Consider the following 17,892-nt stretch of genomic DNA (forward strand, 5'->3'; position numbering starts at 1 on the left):
TGTGCTCAAGACTAGCGCTCCACCACTTGAGCCACAGCACCACTTCTGGTTTTCTGAGTAGTTTATTGAGGATAAGAGTTTCATGGACTTTCCTGCCCAGGCTGGCTTTGAACTGCAATCCTCGGATCTCAGCTTCACCAGTGGCGTCTCGAGTGGCATGAGCTCAGCTGTGATGTGCGGGGGTGGGGGGGGGCTGGTGCGAGGACGGCCGTCGGGTTGGGTTGAGTCACTGTGTCCGTAGCTTCTAGCTCTGCAGTCCACCCCTCGGCCTCAGGCCAGCAGCCTCCCCACGGGCAAAGTGGATTACGCGTCTGCAAATAGCATGAGATATTTTTGCAAAGAAGGCAAGTCTTACCCTGAGAATATTTTTTATCAGTGTATATTGATTGCACAAAAGAATATGAGTTTCATTAGAACCTTCTTATGCCTGGATAGACTGCCCTTTGCTCGTGTTCAGCGCCCAGCACATGCGTGTACTGCGTGGTCTCAGTTACATTCCTGGTGCTGACGGCTGGCACAGGAGCTCTCTGAGCAGGGCAGCCACTGGGACCAGCGCCTCTCAAGTTATGGCAAATGCTCACTTGGTGTAGTGGAATCATGGGAAATAATGCACAACGGTGCTTGCTCGCTCCATTTCACTCAGCCGCACGGTGTGCAGGCCGAGCGCCGTGCCCGAGCGCCGCGCTGCGCCGGCCCTCCCTGCGGCCGGGCTGATAGGCTGTCCTTCTCTTCCGCACAGTGCTCAACCTAACGCTGATCGACCTGCCTGGAATCACCAAAGTGCCCGTGGGGGACCAGCCGCAGGACATCGAGCACCAGATCCGCGAGATGATCATGCAGTTCATCACCAGGGAGAGCTGCCTGGTCCTGGCTGTCACGCCAGCCAACACCGACCTGGCCAATTCAGATGCACTGAAGCTGGCCAAGGAAGTGGACCCCCAGGGTGAGCGCGGGCCGGGGAGAGGCCCTCAGCCAGGCACTCCGCGTGCTGGAAGGGGGGACCGAGCAGAAATCAGAAATGAGCTGTGCTTCCATTGTTACTCACTGCGCTTTATGTTGGTAAATCTTTCGTATTTAAAATGCTGAAAGAACAGTAGCTAGGGAATATAGCAGGCTCCTCACACCTGAGCGTAAAGTTAGCCCTGCCTCTTGATCTAAGAAGACAGAACGCCTAAGCTTTATGGACTGCTTTTTTTCTTTTTAACGTGAACATCAGCACAGCAGAATTGAGTCTACTTAGAAGTCACAAGGGTTAAGTGAATGCACTCTCAATGAAGAGACTTTGTTTCTTTAAAGTAGGAAGCTCTTTCAAGACACATAAGACATAATTTAGCTAGGTTATTTGCGATGCAAACGTATTATAGAAGTAAAACTGTCTCTGTCACTGGGATACCAGAATCCAGGAAGGTGTCTTCCATGTGTGATGTTTTTCATTTCTTTGAACGGAGTGATGACACCTTTCCAGGCCCAGGGAGGGCCTTGTGCGCGTCGGTTCTGCAGCATCGCACAGACGCTCAGCCAGGCCTGCGCTCAGTGCTGAGATGCGTATTCTTCACTTCTGGGAATTTTTTTTATAGTCACACCCTCTCTTTTATTCTCTTTATTTCTTGATCCTTATTGACTTGTGATGTTAGAGCTCCTGGATTGATTTTCTCTTGACATTTTCCTCTTCTACTATTGAGCTCTTTTGTCATTTTGTTTTGCTTTTGTTTTTGAAGAGTTACTCAAACTTCTGGTTAATTTTTCATTTCGGATAGAATTTTAGATGTCTCACAGGGTCTCCTTGCTTTTGTGAATGCTATCTTTGGTCTTATAGTTTGCGAATGCTGTCTTTGGTTTAATAGTTTGCGAATGCTGTCTTTGGTTTAATAGTTTGCGAATGCTGTCTTTGGTTTAATAGTTTGCAAATGCTGTCTTTGGTTTAATAGTTTGTGAATGCTGTCTTTGGTTTAATAGTTTGCGAATGCTGTCTTTGGTTTACACGTCTCTGTTCGCAAGTGCAGTGTGTTCTCTGCAGACTTCAATGCGAGCCTTTGGAAGCTCACCTTGATAATGGACATTGTCTCAGGGTCCAGATTGGCTTATCATTTGTTTTATTCCTGAGTTTCAATTCTGAAACTTGAAAACCCCGAAGCCTATCTGACAAGTTCAAGGCTGATCCTTCCTAGGCGCTAGCTGACCGGGGAAATCAGCAAGGGTCTAAAGGACTTCTTGCCCACGCTCACGGAGACCCCACGGTGTTTTCAATCTAGTGTTAAACTAACGAAATACGTAGAAAAAGGAGCCGTAGCTTTCAACCAGGGCACACCGCAGCTCCAGTCGGAAATAGGCTTTTTCTTTCTCAGCCTCCTAGTTTCGTCTTTTGGGTTAAGTGCTGGTTTTCCTTGTTAAGTGTTAGTGTGTGTGTAGCGGTGATGTGTGGAAGGTCACAGCTAACTGGGTCAGGTGAGGAGTACACTTCCTGTTGAGCAGAGCCACTGCTTCCCTCCCTTTCTCCCAGTCTTTGCTTTCCCGACCCCTCGTTCCTCTTCAGTGTAGTGTCCGGTGAGTGGCACTGCTGCACTAGTGCATCCTTCATCCCACAGGATCTGTGCCCGCCTTACCCTCCTTCAAACAGACAAACTTACAAGACACAAGGTGCAGAAATAAAAGGCAGCAACAAAAGAGAAAACAAAAAGTAACAAAAAGCCTTCTTGTTTCCATTTCTTGGCATACATTGCAATCAACACCATTTTATCTGATCATATGCACAAAGCTATTGAGCCTTTGTGATCCTCTACCAAGAATGTCCTCCTGGGCTGGGAAGGTGGCTCAGTGGTAGAGCGCTTGCCTTGCATGCTCGAGGCCCTGGGTTCGATTCCTCAGCACCACATAAGCAGAAAAAGCCGGAAGTGGCGCTGTGGCTCAAGTGGTAGAGTGCTCGCCTTGATCTGAAGAGCTGAGGGACGGTGCCCGGGCCCAGAGTTCAGGCCCCATGACCAGACCCACAAAAAAAAAAAGAAAAGAATGTCCTCCTTCGGTCTCACTGTGTGTGTGGATGTCTGGAGTCTGGTTGATTATGTCTTTTACCATGCAGTGTGTTTACTTGGAGATTTATAGCCACTTTCTAGTGACAAGTCAGGGAAACCATACCACCTGTTTCTTTGGGTCTGGCTTATTGGTTTAATGTGGTTTTCCCCAAGTGTTTCCTTTTCCTTATGAATAGTACAATATCATTCTTCTTGATGGGATAGAATTCCATTTTGTGTGTGTGTGTGTGTGTGTGTGTGTGTGTGTGTGTGTGTATCACATTTTCCAGATGCCCCTCAGCAGACAAATGGATCAAGTATTGGTTTTCTAGTGACTCATTTCAATTTTCTTGTTCTTTATTTTGTCTGTTTTTGGAAGTTATTTTCTTAGGGTTTTTTTTTTTAGGGATGGTATTAACATTTTAATTTATAACAAATTAGCTTGGATCAATGTCAACTTAATTTCAACAGTCTACTGAAGTTTGCTGCTATAAACAGCTCCACTGGCCTTTCCTATGTGTTGTAATGATCAAACGAATGGTGTGCTTGTGCATTGTATAGATCCATAGCTACCACTCTGTGTGGTTGTCTTTTAAAGCAGTGAGAAAGGAAAAGAGTTACAAAGATGGAAACAAATATATGTTAACATTGTTTATTGCTTTTAATTGTGTGGTTCTCTATGACAGTGCTCTTTGTTTCTTTGTAAGGATTAAAGTCAGCATCTTGTACATTTTCATTTCTGCTTAAAGGACCCAAATTGGTATTTTTGGTAGGCAAGTCTGCTTACAGGTGCTTGATTCTGTTTTCATGGATCTGGGAGTGTCTTAACATTCTCCTTAATTTTTTTAATGAGGCCAAGGAAATTTGTTAGTAAGGCAAAGCAAAGGGAAGACAGAGGAACAACGGTGCACACCGGTCGTGGGCCGGCCCACAGCGGGGGCAGGAGCGCTCTCACACTAAGGCACTCTGGGGAAAATGGCGATTTCTTCCGTTTTTGGAAGAAAGTTCTTCATGGACAGTGTTCTCCTCCCTCTCTGAATGGTTCACATTATTGCCTGTTATCCTATGGTGAATTCAACCGTTAGCCTTACCGAGGGGCTGAGTGACGGAAAGTCTCCTCTCTCTGGCTGTTTTCCCGCGTCCGTGGCTGTCTTTGAACTGTTCGATTTTGACGTGTGTCAATGTGGATCGCCGGGCGTATTCCACTTCAGTTTGTGGAGCTTCTTGGATGTGATGACACATTTTTGATCAAATTTGGAAAATGTAATCCTATATTCAAGTCTATGTTGTCCCCCTTGGAGGGGACACCGCCGTGAGTTCGCTGGCATGCTCTCCAAGCTTTATTTGTTTATTTTCCCACCCTTTTTTCTCAGCCTCCATTGATCTGTCTGAAAATCTGCAATCTTTTTACTTTGTAACTTACCTTTGGATGTACAAAGGAGTTGCCACGTACCAAAGCAGTGTGCGAATAATATCTCCTGACAAACGCCACACCTTTCACACCCACACCCATCCCTCCCGCCTCAGCCTTCATCTTAATTTTGTTGCCTTGGTTGTGTTTCTTTTTGCCTGCTTGAGTCTCTTGTTGATCTCTATAGTGAATTTTCATACCACTTATTTTCATTTTTATATCCCAAATTTAAATTAGATCCAGTTTAATAAACATACTTTCTGTTTGTGTTTATCTTAGTAGTGGGCTTGGATTTGATCCCTAGCTCTACAAACACGTACACACACAATTATAACCACCAACTGTGCTTGTTAGACATGCAAGTTATACCTCCAGTTGTACATTCTCATACTTTCTTTATATATGATTTTGTTTCATTCTTTGAACATAATTAACATAGGCTTTGTCAATTCATTTTGCTGTCTGGGTTTCTTCAGGGATAATTTCCATTGATGGTTTATGTTCTTGCTGATCAGCCATAATTTCTTACCGGAGCCTCTAAATTGTCATTGTTGGAAGTGTGATAGTTAATAATGTGGTAGCACTGAAAGTAAGGTTCTTCTCCCCCCCCCCCACTCCCCCTCCCCCCCCCCCGTTCCCCTCCTCACCCCCCGCCTCCCCCTCCCCCCCGCCCTCCGCTCCCCCACCCCGCCCCCCCCCCCGCTCCCCCCCCTCACCCCCCGCCTCCCCCTCCCCCTGCCCTCCGCCCCCCCCGCCCCCCTCCCCCCCCCCCCGCACCCCGGGTTTGTTTGTGTGGTTACTGTTACCTGTTCAGTGTTCCCTGAGCCAGTTGTGTAGTTGACCCTCTATCCTGCATGGCCATTGGAGTCTTGTGCAGTTTGTCAGTAGCTAACGAGGCAGCAGGTCTCTGTAACTGCCCGGGCAGTGGATCTTCCCACACCCACAGGCTGCCCGAGCTTTGAGGCACTGTCCACCCACCTTGAGAACCTCAAGTCCTAAAAATTGAGGACTTGGGGGTCTCTGCGGAGCATATGCAAAGTCTCTAGGCTTGCACGTGGCTTTCTAGATTGTAGTGCACGTTTTCAGAGACTTGTGGACATTTCATCCCAAGCTTTTCCTTTCAATTAATTTTTTTTTGGCACGCCTCCCTTCCCTCTTACCACTGCCTGAGGCAGCCACAGAGGTACAACAATGACAGCGACCACCGGTGGCTGCTGACAAGTGCTTAGAAAGCTCTTGGGATGGCAGCTCTTAGGCCACTGCTCCTCATGTTCAATGATTACCATCATCCCCAACGATGGTGTGGTATTTCCCATCCCCACCGTCTCCTCTCCACAGGTTGCTAGGCCGCGTAGCCAGTTTTCATCATCACGGAGAGATTTCAGTCCTCAAGACTAATGCAGACCTTGAAACCTAGGGAAGGACACAGGGCAAGCTCAAATACACCCGTTATGCCCACTGAGGTTCAGCCGTGTCTCCGGGATAAATACCGCGTGAAGCCTGGTAATTACAGGGCCAGAGGAAGTGGGTTTTGACTGTCATCGGTGGCATTCTCTTCTCCTGCCTTTCTGGAGAAGAGGCCTCATTCCTACATTCCGACTGGCATCCAGCTTTAACACACAGTTGTAGTCACGGCAGCCTTGCCATAGGAAAGCCATCGCATTGAGATGGCGGGGCGAGCCGGCTGTGGCAGCGTCACCTGTAGGTCTTCAGTGTCGACCGGCCCAGGCCGGTTATCACCCCTCCCGTGCATCTTTTCCGAAGCTTTCCCTTGGCTAAACAGAAAGACCTACTCTTTATTCAAGGGTATCTGAGTTAGAATCTTACCCATTAAGACACATAATTACACCGTTTTCTGGGAGGTAGTCTATTTTAGGCTGTAGTTAGTTTGTACTAAATTAAGCCTGTTTGACATGAGTAGGCTAATCTCATCTAATTAGGACTCAAATGTATTTGAATGCATACTGGGAGAAGCTTATGTTGATAAGTTAATTATCATTGAGTGTACATCATATTTAAAACAAAGCCTCTATAAAATAAGTATTACTAGCATTGCAGACATCTTCAATGTTTTCTTGATTTTATTATTTTAAAAACAAGCCTTTTGTTTACATGCATAGTTTTGCATGTGTGAGGCCAGTCTTCAGACAGATGGGTCTATAGGATGGACATTCTTGCGTTGTAGGAGACAGAGTACTCGTTCAAGTGAAATTAGCTGTGTAAGGGCATCGTGTGTCTTCACTTACGCCAGCTCCGGGTCGCTCCACTTCTGCGTGGTTGGAACTGAGCTTAGAGAGGCCATGGCATGACTCACTGTCAGATGACTGGTTACACGAGACGAGTCGGCCGTGGTGTCTCAGGCTGCTGGTGTTCCTGTTCGCTCTTCCCGCTATGGCACATCCCTCGCTTACCCACCCCGCTTGGAACTCTTTATCTAGGGATAGTTAGCAAACCTGTTAGACTTCTTAAACAACGAGAAGCCCTCACAAGCTGCTTGTCACTTGATGTGGTGAAATGTTGTTCATGTTCCCTTCACTTCGGTTTTGCTTTGTGACTTCTGTTTTGTGGGGTACATAGATTTAATAGAAGTTCTCTGTGCAGATCTGTGTAAGAAACAGATCCCTTGACAGACTGAACCTCTAAGCACATACTGTAAATGCAGGTAAACAAATTCATTTGGAAGAGTTCACGTTTTTCTTTGAACTTGACTACTCCTTGGATGATATCACCAAAGCACTTGGGAGCCTTTTCTTTAGTTGGCTCACTACGAATTCAGATTGTGCATGAGTAGATTGCTTTAAGTGATTTAAAAGATAATAAACGGGCACCCTCTGTGAGCCAGGTTACCACTCTTCCCATTACAAATACAACGCTGAGCAAACTGAAACCCTGGGCCTTCGGGGGTTCATATTCCAATGGAAGAAGAGGTTATAGCGTTAAGTGCTGTGAAGTGAAAGCAAACGGGATAAGGGAAGAGAGGATGGTTGGGGATCTGTGTGAGTCAGCTGGGTTAAAGGGGCCGTGCTGGCGCTGTTGGGAGGTGAATAGCTGAGATTTTGAAGATTCGCTGCCCAGATGTTGGACCCAGAAGCCCAGAGGTGATTAGATAAATCACAAAGGCTCGATATACTCGTGGAGGAAGCCACCGACAGATTTACAGTTGGGTGACATCGGAAGTTGACAAACTTCCTACTTCCTACTTTTGATAGGGCCAAAAGAAGAAGGCCAAGAGCCTTGGGGGGGGTCTATGTTTTATCAGCTCCTAAATCCTTCTCTGTGCTCAGTGAAAGATTCAGTAGGCAAGGGAAAGAAAAATAACGTTGAACTGAGTTGAAGACCTTCCTACCACCAATCTCTAGAGCTAAGCCAGCATTTTATACCCTCATCTAAAGGAGACGATGAGGAAGAGCTGGCCATAGAACCTGACAAGTACAGATTCATGAAAAGTACTAGTGAGTTACTCACAGGGAAGGTTGGGAAGAAAAGTCTCGTTCGAGTTGAAGAGAATCTCAGAGGTGAGGAAATCAGTTACAGCGACATTGTCAAGCTCTCCACTTCCTGGGCTCCTGTCAGCACGTATTCTTTTATACGATCCGAGGGAGGCCCTCCTGGTGGTGGAAGGCAGAGGTGGGGTAACCGCAGAGCAGACGAGGGCAGGCTGGCAGCGCCCTCGACTGAGGCTCAGCGCACGGCGCGAGTTCTCCCTGAAGACAGGCTGCTGGGCCGCGTCCCCATTTAAACCATGGGTAAGGAAAGGACACTGTGCCGATGAGGAGCCGATGGATTACAATTTATCTGTGATGGCTTAGTGTCTACCTATTACGCCTCAAGCTTGTCTGATGGATTCAAATGGCCATGCAGAAATACCCCAATTTTGACCTTTCCATTCAGCATGGCTAATGGTACCCTGCCACTGACATTAGTGTATTTTACAGGCACAACTGTACCGCAGCTGAGCAGTTCATCACAGAGAACCCTAGTTTTCTGTAGGGATGGCAGCTGGATGCTGATTGACCACTTGTGTGTGAGCTCCTTACCCATGAGGGCTGTTCCTCCACCTGCTCCCTTCAGAGCACAGGGGTACGTTAGAATCACCCTTCAAGCCTGTCTGACACAACAGAGGGCCATTCATGGGGCTCACTAGGGAGACAAATATGTCTACAAACTCCTTTCATAGTGATTTATTTCACAACAAATGAATTTCACTTCTAAATCTAGCCTGACGAGCAGTCTTCCTGGAGAACAAAATTATTCTGAGCGGAATGTGAGACTTCTGGCTGGGAAAGAGCACCAGGCTCTTTCTAGAAGAAACTTGCGGATTGGGCCAGAGTTGACTGCTGAAGGCAAATATCCCTTGTTTTATCTTCAAGAGTTTTTTTTTTTTTTTTTTTTATACCGTCTCTGTAATCTGGAGAAAGTCAAAGGCTCTAGGTGATGTAAACCGAGCTCCTTGACCTGCAGCTCCACTTCACGCATCTATGTAGCTGGAGGTCTGCTAGACCCAGGACATGCTGCCACTGCCGGGAATCCAGGCCCACTCTGGAGAACGAATGCTTGCTCCGGCATTTGAATTCCACGATCCATGCAGGAAAATGGTTTTCCATGCATTATATTAGTTCTTAGAACTATTATTTTCCCCCAAGGATTTCCATTTTGCTTTGAGATTTTACTTTAAGTATTTGGTCAACTTTAAGAAACTTAATACACATTAAATAATTGCATCAGTAATCCCTATCAGTTGATAGTACATGAAAAGGTAACATAACACCTTACTCTTGGAAGCTGTGTTTCCATTGTGTGAGCGCACACGTGCACACCGGAGCTTGAACTCAGGGCCTCCTATTTTTGCATGGCTCTTTATATCAAGGATGGTCTTTTAGGAAGTGGCGCTGTGGCTCAAGTGGTAGATGATTGCCTTGAGCTGAAGAGCTGAGGGACAGCGCCCAGGCCCAGAGTTCAAGCCCCCATGACCGACAAAAAAAAAAACAACCAACCAACCAAAGACCAAAAAACAGAAAAGGATGGTTTCTACCATTTGAGCCATGCCTCCATTTCTAGCATTTTGTGGTCAATTGGAGTAAGAGTCTGAACTTTTCTGCCTGGCCTGGCCTTGTACCCTGATCTTTTGATCTCAGGCTCCTGAATAGCTGGGATTGTAGGTGTGAGCCACCAGCACCTGGCCATGTTTGCACTTTTTAGGGATTTATTTTAAGCTTCTTTCTAACCTGTGTGTGACTAATAAAATCAACTAGAATTTGTTTTAATTTCCAGGTAAAGAGAGTATTAGGTGTAGTAGCTAAAGCCCAAAGCTTTGTGCTCTTTGGAAATTTTATTTTACATCAGTCCTGCTCAATTGATGCTCCTTTTATTTTTATTTATTTATTTGGTCCAGTCGTGGGGCGTGAACTCTGGCCTGGGTGCTGTCCCTCAGCTCTTCAGCTCAAGGCTAGCTCTCTACCACTTGAGCCACAGTGCCACTTCTGGCTTTTTTTCTTTTTGCTTATGTGGTGCTGAGGAATCGAACCCAGGGCCTTAGGCATGCAAAGCAAGCACTCTACCACTGAGCCACCTTCCCAGCCCTTGATGCTCCTTTTAAATGGAGCATTTACTGTGTACTGGACTTGAGCATGAAAACATTAACTGTGTGCTCTCAAGAAAGTAAGAGTCATCAATGCATACAGCCTTACAATCTTGTCTGAATAGAATGTTGTAGGAAAGTGTGGGGAATATGTCACGTACGTTATACTCCAAAAGTGTGAGAATCACACAGTTCAAATGCATGTTGCTATTTTGTACTATATGATCTTGAATTATTTTATTATTTTATTTCAATGCAAATTTATTAAGTCCTATGTCATAAAATCAGCCCATTTGGAAAGACAGTGTATAAATGGGCTTGCCTTGAAAATAGAGAAAAAAAAACTTATTGCAAGCTTTAGAGAATAACTTGCATCTTATAGAGAACCAGAAGCATTATAATAAACTATTCATCTTAAAATTTAAACTATTATAATAAACTTTGATCTTCAACTTGTAAAGCATTTACTATGCTATGCTATTTTAGTTGGAAAAAGAAAATGGCCATAGTCATGAAATTTACTCTAAAGAAAGAAAATATGTTTAGACCTGGAGTGTGTGTGTCTAACTTGAATTATTTTAAAAATTGGGTCAAAAGAGCAACATGTGAAAGCTGAGGAAGTATAATGTAAGTGAGACTGGAACTGTCTTTGCTTCAGTGTCGGAAACCTCAGAGATGGGGATTACAATTGATGCGTTCCGTCCCTCCGCCTGCCACTGGGGGTCGCTGTAAAGACGCTGCTGAACAAACTTAAACCTTCCTTGAGTTCTTTGTGGTCTCTACTAGAGAATAGCAATAGGAATCTCTAGTGTTCTCAGAAATCATCTTTCTTTTAGCATAGATGTGTTGCTTTACAATTTGAGGTAAGAGTATTTAATTTTAGCATTACAGAGTAATTAGGCTTTTATGCCTTTCATTCACATTTGAATTTAAAACACAATGAACAATTAATTGCCTATCTAATTAAGTTTCACGCAGAATCTGGTTATGACCATGAAGTACTCAACATCTCCATTAATAAAGTAGTTATGGGAACCTTTTACAAGCCATCCCTCAAATAATATATAATGGGACTAGATACATGCATAGTTAGGTTGTGGGCAATATTAAAAAATATGGTCATTAAAAATGTCCTCTTCTGTAATTTCTTACTATCTTTCCTTTTCCCTCCCTCTTCTTTCTACTTTCTCCCTCTCTCCTCCCTCTTTTTATTCTTTGTTTCTTCCCATCCTTCCTTCCACTCTCCCTCCCTCCTTCCCTTCTTTGTGTCCAACCTCTGTTGGATGCTTGCTGCGTGCCTCGGGGAGAAGCTATGGTCTTACAAGGAGACCAGTGCATGCCCGTGAGACAGAGGCTTGGTTGCAGATAGCCGAGAGGATGATCTTTGTGAGTGGAAGCAAGGCTGCTACCTGCTGATGGAGAATTAGGGCTGGGAGTATGTAAGGAGGATGCAGCGGATGGGGTTGCGTGGGCATTTGAGGAGAAAGACTTGGAGCAGCCGTAGAGATGGGGGGAGGAGGCAGGGCGCAGCGATGCGGAGGCCCCGGCTACTTGTGCCGGCTTTCCGATCGGTGAGTCCCAGGAGCACTGGTTAGCAGGGGAGTTGAGGGACAAATAATTGGATTGATTTTGCCAGGAGATTGCACCATAGATGGATGAATTATGCCAAAGAGCTGTGGCGATCTAGGCCTCGGCCACCACTAGGCTACTTCGTCTTTAGAGCCTGGCTAACTGGGTATTTCACATTTGTTTGGAATCATACAATGTCTTGTTTTCTGCGACTCGACTTACTATTCACGTAGAATGTTTGCAAGGTTCACCCTTACGTAACATGAATCACTGCTTCATTCTGTTTTTATGCTTTCTATTCCATGGTGTTAATATGAGGAATTTTGTTTTGGCGATCATGTATAATGTATCTTTGAACATTTATGTACGAATTTTTGTTTGTTTGCTGGTCCTGGAGCTTGAACTCTGGGCCTGGGCGCTGTTCCTGAGCTTCTTTTCCTCTACCACTTGAGCCACAACACCATTTCTGGCTTTTTTTTTTTTTTTTGGTCGGTCGTGGGGCTTGAACTCTGGGCCTGGGCACTGTCCCTTAGCTCTTCAGCTCAAGGTGAGCACTCTACCACTTGAGCTACAGCACCACTTCCGGTTTTCTGGTGGTTTATTGGAGATAAGAGTCTCACAGTCTCTCCTGCCCGGGCTGGCTTTGAACCGAGATCCTCAGATCTCAGCCTCCTGAGTAGCTAGGATTACAGGCATGAGCCACCAGCGCCCGGCACTATTTCTGGCTTTTTTTGAGTAGTTTATTAGAGTTAAGAGTCTCCCAGATTTTCTGGCTTGGGCTGGCTTCAAACCGTGATCCTCAGCTCTCAGCCTCCTGATAGCTAGGATTACAGGTGAGGGCCACCGGCACCTGGCCGTATTTTGACATTTTAAATGCACAATTTCTGGTAAGGGTGCAAGTGGTTTGTGTTTCGTAAGTCATGTTCCTTATTAAGCTTGACTTAATGAAAGCTTTTGCTGTAGCAAAAATCCCTGCTCAGGGAAGACTGAGGACCAGAGAGCTCGGGTTTGGAGTGAAGGATGGCACTCCCCGAGACAGATGAAGGGTATTAACGAACTATTCACAAGCCACCCGGCCAGGATTAGTAAAGGACAGAAAGCCTCTGGGAGGGGCTCTGGCCCTGGACGTTTGTGCTCAGCTGGCAGGAATCTGGGGTATTTGCTCGGAATCCCAAATAGATGGCAGAAAGCTGGCAGGGGCCTGACTGACTGGCTAGGTGTGCGGCCTGCAGCCGCCCGGACACACGGAGGTCGCGCATCAAATCCAGGGCTTCTCCTTGACCTCGGCCCCGGCCTCCGACTTGCAGGAGTTTCTCCTTGTCCGGTTTCTGCTATGGTGTATCTGAAGGGAGAAATGCAGGACGATGCCCGTCTGGAGAAACACAGCCGCCCAAGCCTGCTTTCTTCTCATAAAAAGTTGTGCTTGAAAGGTGACTTTTTTTCTTCTGTTTTTAGACTCAAAAGCTTCTTCAAGGCAGGCTTTTTGTTTGTTTGAGAATTCAATTTCAAAACTAGTAAACTTCTCAACTATCTGTTTCTGGTTACTTCCATGTATAAACAACTGTACCAAAGGATCTTCCCTAGACATAGCTCTTAAATCTACTTTATTTCTTTGTTTCGTTGCCACCAGTACCTTCCTGCTCCTGTTCTCTTGAAACTTGTGGGGCCCCTGGAGACCATAGCTTGGACAGGGAGATAGAAATCCTAAGAGTTTGACAAGTGTACATTCATAGACCATCACAGCCACAACTGACCAAGTTTCTGTCACCCACAAAGCTTTGTCTGTGTCTTGCCGGTGAGTGTCTACCCTTGTACCCACTTGTGGCCCAAGGAAACCATGCAACTGTTTTCTGTCACTGTCCGTTAGAGTTGCAGAGAGAGTGGTACACAGGCCCTGTGTGCCCGCTGCTTTGGTTCAGCATATACGTCGAGACTCATTTGTGTTGCTGCTTGTTTCAGTAGTGCATTCTTTTAAGTCAGTGATTTGGATTATGTTTTGTTAAACCTTTTGCATGTTGATGGGTCTTTGGGGGTAGTTTCAAGTGTGGAGTTATTACAAATAAAACAGTGATAACGTATATTAGTACAAAAGTTTTCCTTCCTTCTCTCCCCCTCCCTCCTTCCCTCTCTCTCTTCCTCTCTCTCCTCCTCCCTCTCTCCCTCCCTTACTTACTTATTATAAGATTATAAGCAGTTGTACAAATGGATTTCATGTCCTTATGGGCTAATTGTATAAGTTCTCTTAAGAAATATTGCAGTAACTCTTTTGTTTAAGTATTTATTTTGTGGCGTTGTGGATTGAACCCAAAGGCTCACAGTCCTAGGCAAGGGCTCTGAAATGGGCCCTCAGATCATTTTGCCTCTTTTGAGCTGAGTTTCTGTCATTTGGGGATTAAGTGATGAGTTTACCAAATATACTTTGGGGACAAATTTCCATTATATGTTGCTAATATTTTCTCTCAGTCACTAGCTTATTTTCTCATATGCATTAACTATGTCTTTTGAAGAACTAATTTTAATTTTTCTATCCAAACTTATCAGTTTTTCTCACATAGAGAATAATTTATTTTTCCTCGCTAAGAAATCTTTGCCTTAACCCAAGAGATTTTTCTTCTCTGTTTTCGTCTAGACATTTTCTAATTTAGCTTTCATTTTAGGTTGGTGATCCTTTTTTTTTTCATATATAGGATGAAAGGTCAGGGGTCATTTTTTTCATCTGGAGATAAAATTGTTCCTGTACTAATTATTTGAACACACTATTCTTTCTCTATTGAATTACATGGACTTTTTGTCCAGAATCCTTTTCCTTTCACCCTTTCTTTTTCTTCTCTCTTTTCTTCCCCTTTCTTTATACAGATATTAGAATTTCCAAGCACTTTGCTAGACTCTGGGTTATGTTGGTGAGCAAGATAATGTTTCCAGTGCCATCGTGATGGTATATATGTGTACCCATATACATCAATAGATATACACACACGTACAGGTATATGTGACAGTGTATATGTACACCCATATACAGCAATCAACACATTTACACATACATGTATATGTGGCACTGTATATGTGTACCCATATACATCAATAGACATACACACACGTACATGTATGTGTGACCGGGTATATGTACACCCATATACATCAATCAACGTATATACACATACATATATATGTGACACTGTATATGCGTACCCATATACGTCAATAGACATACACACATGTACATGTATGTGTGACCGGGTATAAGCATACACACACATACATAATATGCATGTGTGTGAGTGTTAGCACAAGATTGCTAAGCATGCGCCTGTTCTGTTTTTCACTTGGTGTGTCCCTGGGCTTGGTCCACGGCTTTCATGTTTCCTCTTTCTCTGGGATCACATGAAGCAGCGTTTCTGCCCAGGCTGGGCTGGTGTCACAGCCCCTCCCAGCGACAATCACCCCATTTCCAGCCTCCCAAAAGCTGGCATTGCAAGCATGAGCTACCAGTGTCTGGCTCATTCTTGTTTTCTCTGTTTTACAGACTATTTAACCTAGTATCACAGAAAACATTACTTGGTGATTTTGCAAATGACAACTGTGTTATTCAAAGTAGTGGGAAGTAACTAGAAAATGATACTCATGGAAAATGCACAGGAAAACATAGATGAAATCCTTTCTGTTCATCATTGATTGCTTTCAGAAGTAAAATATTCCATGAACTTTGCCAAGTAGAAATAAGAACATTTTATTTCAAACCTACCTTCCTCCCACCAAAACCCAAAACAAAAATATGCATGAACTTAAGGCTAATTTCCTGTCTGTCTTTAACTTTGCAGTACACAGTTTTGCGTTAGACCTATATTGACTTTTCTTATTGCTGTTGTTTTGGTGCATGTCGCATTCCAGATTATTTTTCTGGCATCGGATAATGTGGTTTGTGGTGTGGTTTTATCCTACTTCTTAATCAGATGGAACAACACACTACTTGTTATTTAGTTGCACACGTAAATAGACGAAATGGTAGTGTTCTTGTAAGAACGTCACTGTGTGTCCAACACAAACCTAGGTAACTGGCACCTTCTCTGGAGCTATGTTTCAGTTCTTCTAAGAAATAAACATATCTTCCATTGATTGATTTCATAAGCTAGCTTCTAGTTCTGTTTCCCGCCCATATGAAGGCTTAGAATATCTAGACAACAGGGTGGGCACTGGTGGCTCACACTTGTAATCTCTAGCTACTTGGGAGACTGAGCTGGGGGGGACAGTGGTTCAAAGGTAGCTCAGGAAGTGGAGTCACCAGCAAAAATACTGTCTGGAAGCGTGGCTCACGTAAGCAATCGGAGCAGGAATGCAAAAGTCTTGAGTTCGGGTCCTGGTGCTAGAAAAAAAAGCATGGGAGACTGTGTGGGATAGAGGGAGCTGAAGCAGATGGCAGCAAGAATGTGGAAGGGTGGGAGGTGGGCAGAAGCATGGAGAACTGAAAAGCCCCGGTAAGCACAGTGGATTGCATGCCAGGAGTTTTTCCTTTTTCATAAATTGTATTTTTTAAAATAGTTTTAAGAGTTCTTTGTATGTTTTGGGTCCCAGATCTCCACCCCCCGCTTCTCCTTATATTTAAGTACTGAGGTTTGAACTCAGGGCCTTGAGCTTGCTAGGGTAGGTGCTCCATTTCTGAGTCGTGCCATTGGCCCTATGAATCCACTTTCATACACCCTGCTTATTCATGAGTACTGTGAGTGTCTTGTAATTTACAAGATAACCTTGATTCTGCCCTCCTATTTCTTGTGGCATTGCTGGCTCATGAGCAGGAACAGATAGTAATAAATGCATTATTGCTATTATTTGGAACAAATAGTTACCTGCTAGCTCAATTAAGAATATACAGAATTAAAATTTTATTCTTTCTCTGGTCTGTTCCTTTCTCTATGTAGATGTGGGTTTCTGACTGAGGTCGCTTTTCTTCTCTCTAGAGTGTCGTCTTCTCTTTTAGCGTTTCTTGTGTGCAAACCTCAGAGCAAGAAAACTCCTGCAATTTGTCTTCATCTGAGAAAGGCAAATTTATTTGTTTTTGAGAATAATTTCGTAGGATATGCAATTCTGACTTTGTTTCCCCCGCCCCAGTCCACTTCTGTGCATTCTGAACATTTTATCACTTTATCTTCTATGCTTACGTGATTTCTGAGGGCTGGGCATATTTCTTATCTTTGTTCATATGTAGGTCCACTTTAAAAACATTCCCCTCTAGCCCTTTACAGTTTTCCTACATTTTGGATATGAAATGTTTAGTTACAGGTTTTGGTGCATTTGTCCAGTTTGGTATGTTCTGAGCGTCCTGGATGGGGACTTGGTGTCTGGCGTTACTTCTAAGGCATTATGGCATCAAGTGTCTGTTCTGGTCGCCACTTGCTCTCCTCTGGGCCCATTTTGCCCTTGCACATAGTATGCCTTGAAGAGGCGTCGCAGTTCTCTGCATTTCAGTTTGGAAGAGCCTTTGGAGACATCTTCAGTCTTACTGTTTTCATCTGTGTCCAGTCTACCGCTGAACCTCGCACAGGTGTTCGGTTCCTGTGGGTTTTTCTTTTTCCTTGACATTCTTTTTTCTGATTTCTTTCTTAGCACTTAATCTCTGTTTTAGTTGACCATCTGTTCTTGCAGACTGTGTATACTCTTTCATACAGCCTTTAGGATATTAATGAATGTTATTTTGAATTCCCAAGTGTTAAGTTTAACATCCTTGCCATATATGAATCTTGTTTTGATGCTTGCTCTGTGTCTTCCAATGGCCGTTTCTGCGGTGTACTTTGTAACTTTTCCCCCATAGCCAGGCCTTGGGGACCGTGAACAGGATGCAGTGGTAAATAGGCCTTCCTTAGTGTAGCGGTAAGGTACCGAGGGAGCAGAACCGTTCAATAGTGCCGTGCCGTGATCAGGTCTCAGTAGTCTAGTGGGCATGTACCTCTGGAATGAGAACAGAGTTAAGTGTTTCTTGGTCTCCACCTCACCCCTTAGGTGAGGCCGGATGGCTAGGTCCGGCTCAGTATCTTCCTTCTCTCAGACCTGCTTGATTCTGAACCCACCCCTGCCCTGCTCCCGCCCCCAGCAGATGAACATCTGGTTAATAGGTTCTCCTAAGGCCAGTTCTGTCAAAAGCTCAATGCTCTGGTACTTTTTATTTTTATTTATTTACTTATTTTTTAGAACAGCTGTATTTATTGTGACAAGCTGCCATAGAAACAGCAGCAATAACAACAACAACAACAACAACAAAACAAAAACCAAGCTGGATGCGGGCGGCTGACACCTGTAATCCTAGCTATTCGGGAGGCTGAGATGTGAGGATCGTG

At 44.5% G+C, this 17,892-nt stretch overlaps 1 protein-coding gene across 5 annotated transcripts in view; it reads left to right on the plus strand.

Moving 5' to 3' along the window:
* Dnm3 (dynamin 3) overlaps positions 1-17,892 on the plus strand; it is a 448,226-nt gene that overhangs the window by 85,761 nt on the left and 344,573 nt on the right. For all 5 annotated transcript variants that reach the window (XM_042674266.1, XM_042674267.1, XM_042674269.1 and 2 more), the window contains exon 4: positions 740-943. In XM_042674266.1, coding sequence (XP_042530200.1) covers positions 740-943 — 204 coding nt within the window. The remainder of the gene's footprint in view (positions 1-739; positions 944-17,892) is intronic.

Source organism: Dipodomys spectabilis, unplaced genomic scaffold (genome assembly GCF_019054845.1).
Source record: "Dipodomys spectabilis isolate Male_0828 unplaced genomic scaffold, ASM1905484v1 ptg000019l, whole genome shotgun sequence".
Lineage (NCBI taxonomy): Eukaryota > Metazoa > Chordata > Mammalia > Rodentia > Heteromyidae > Dipodomys > Dipodomys spectabilis.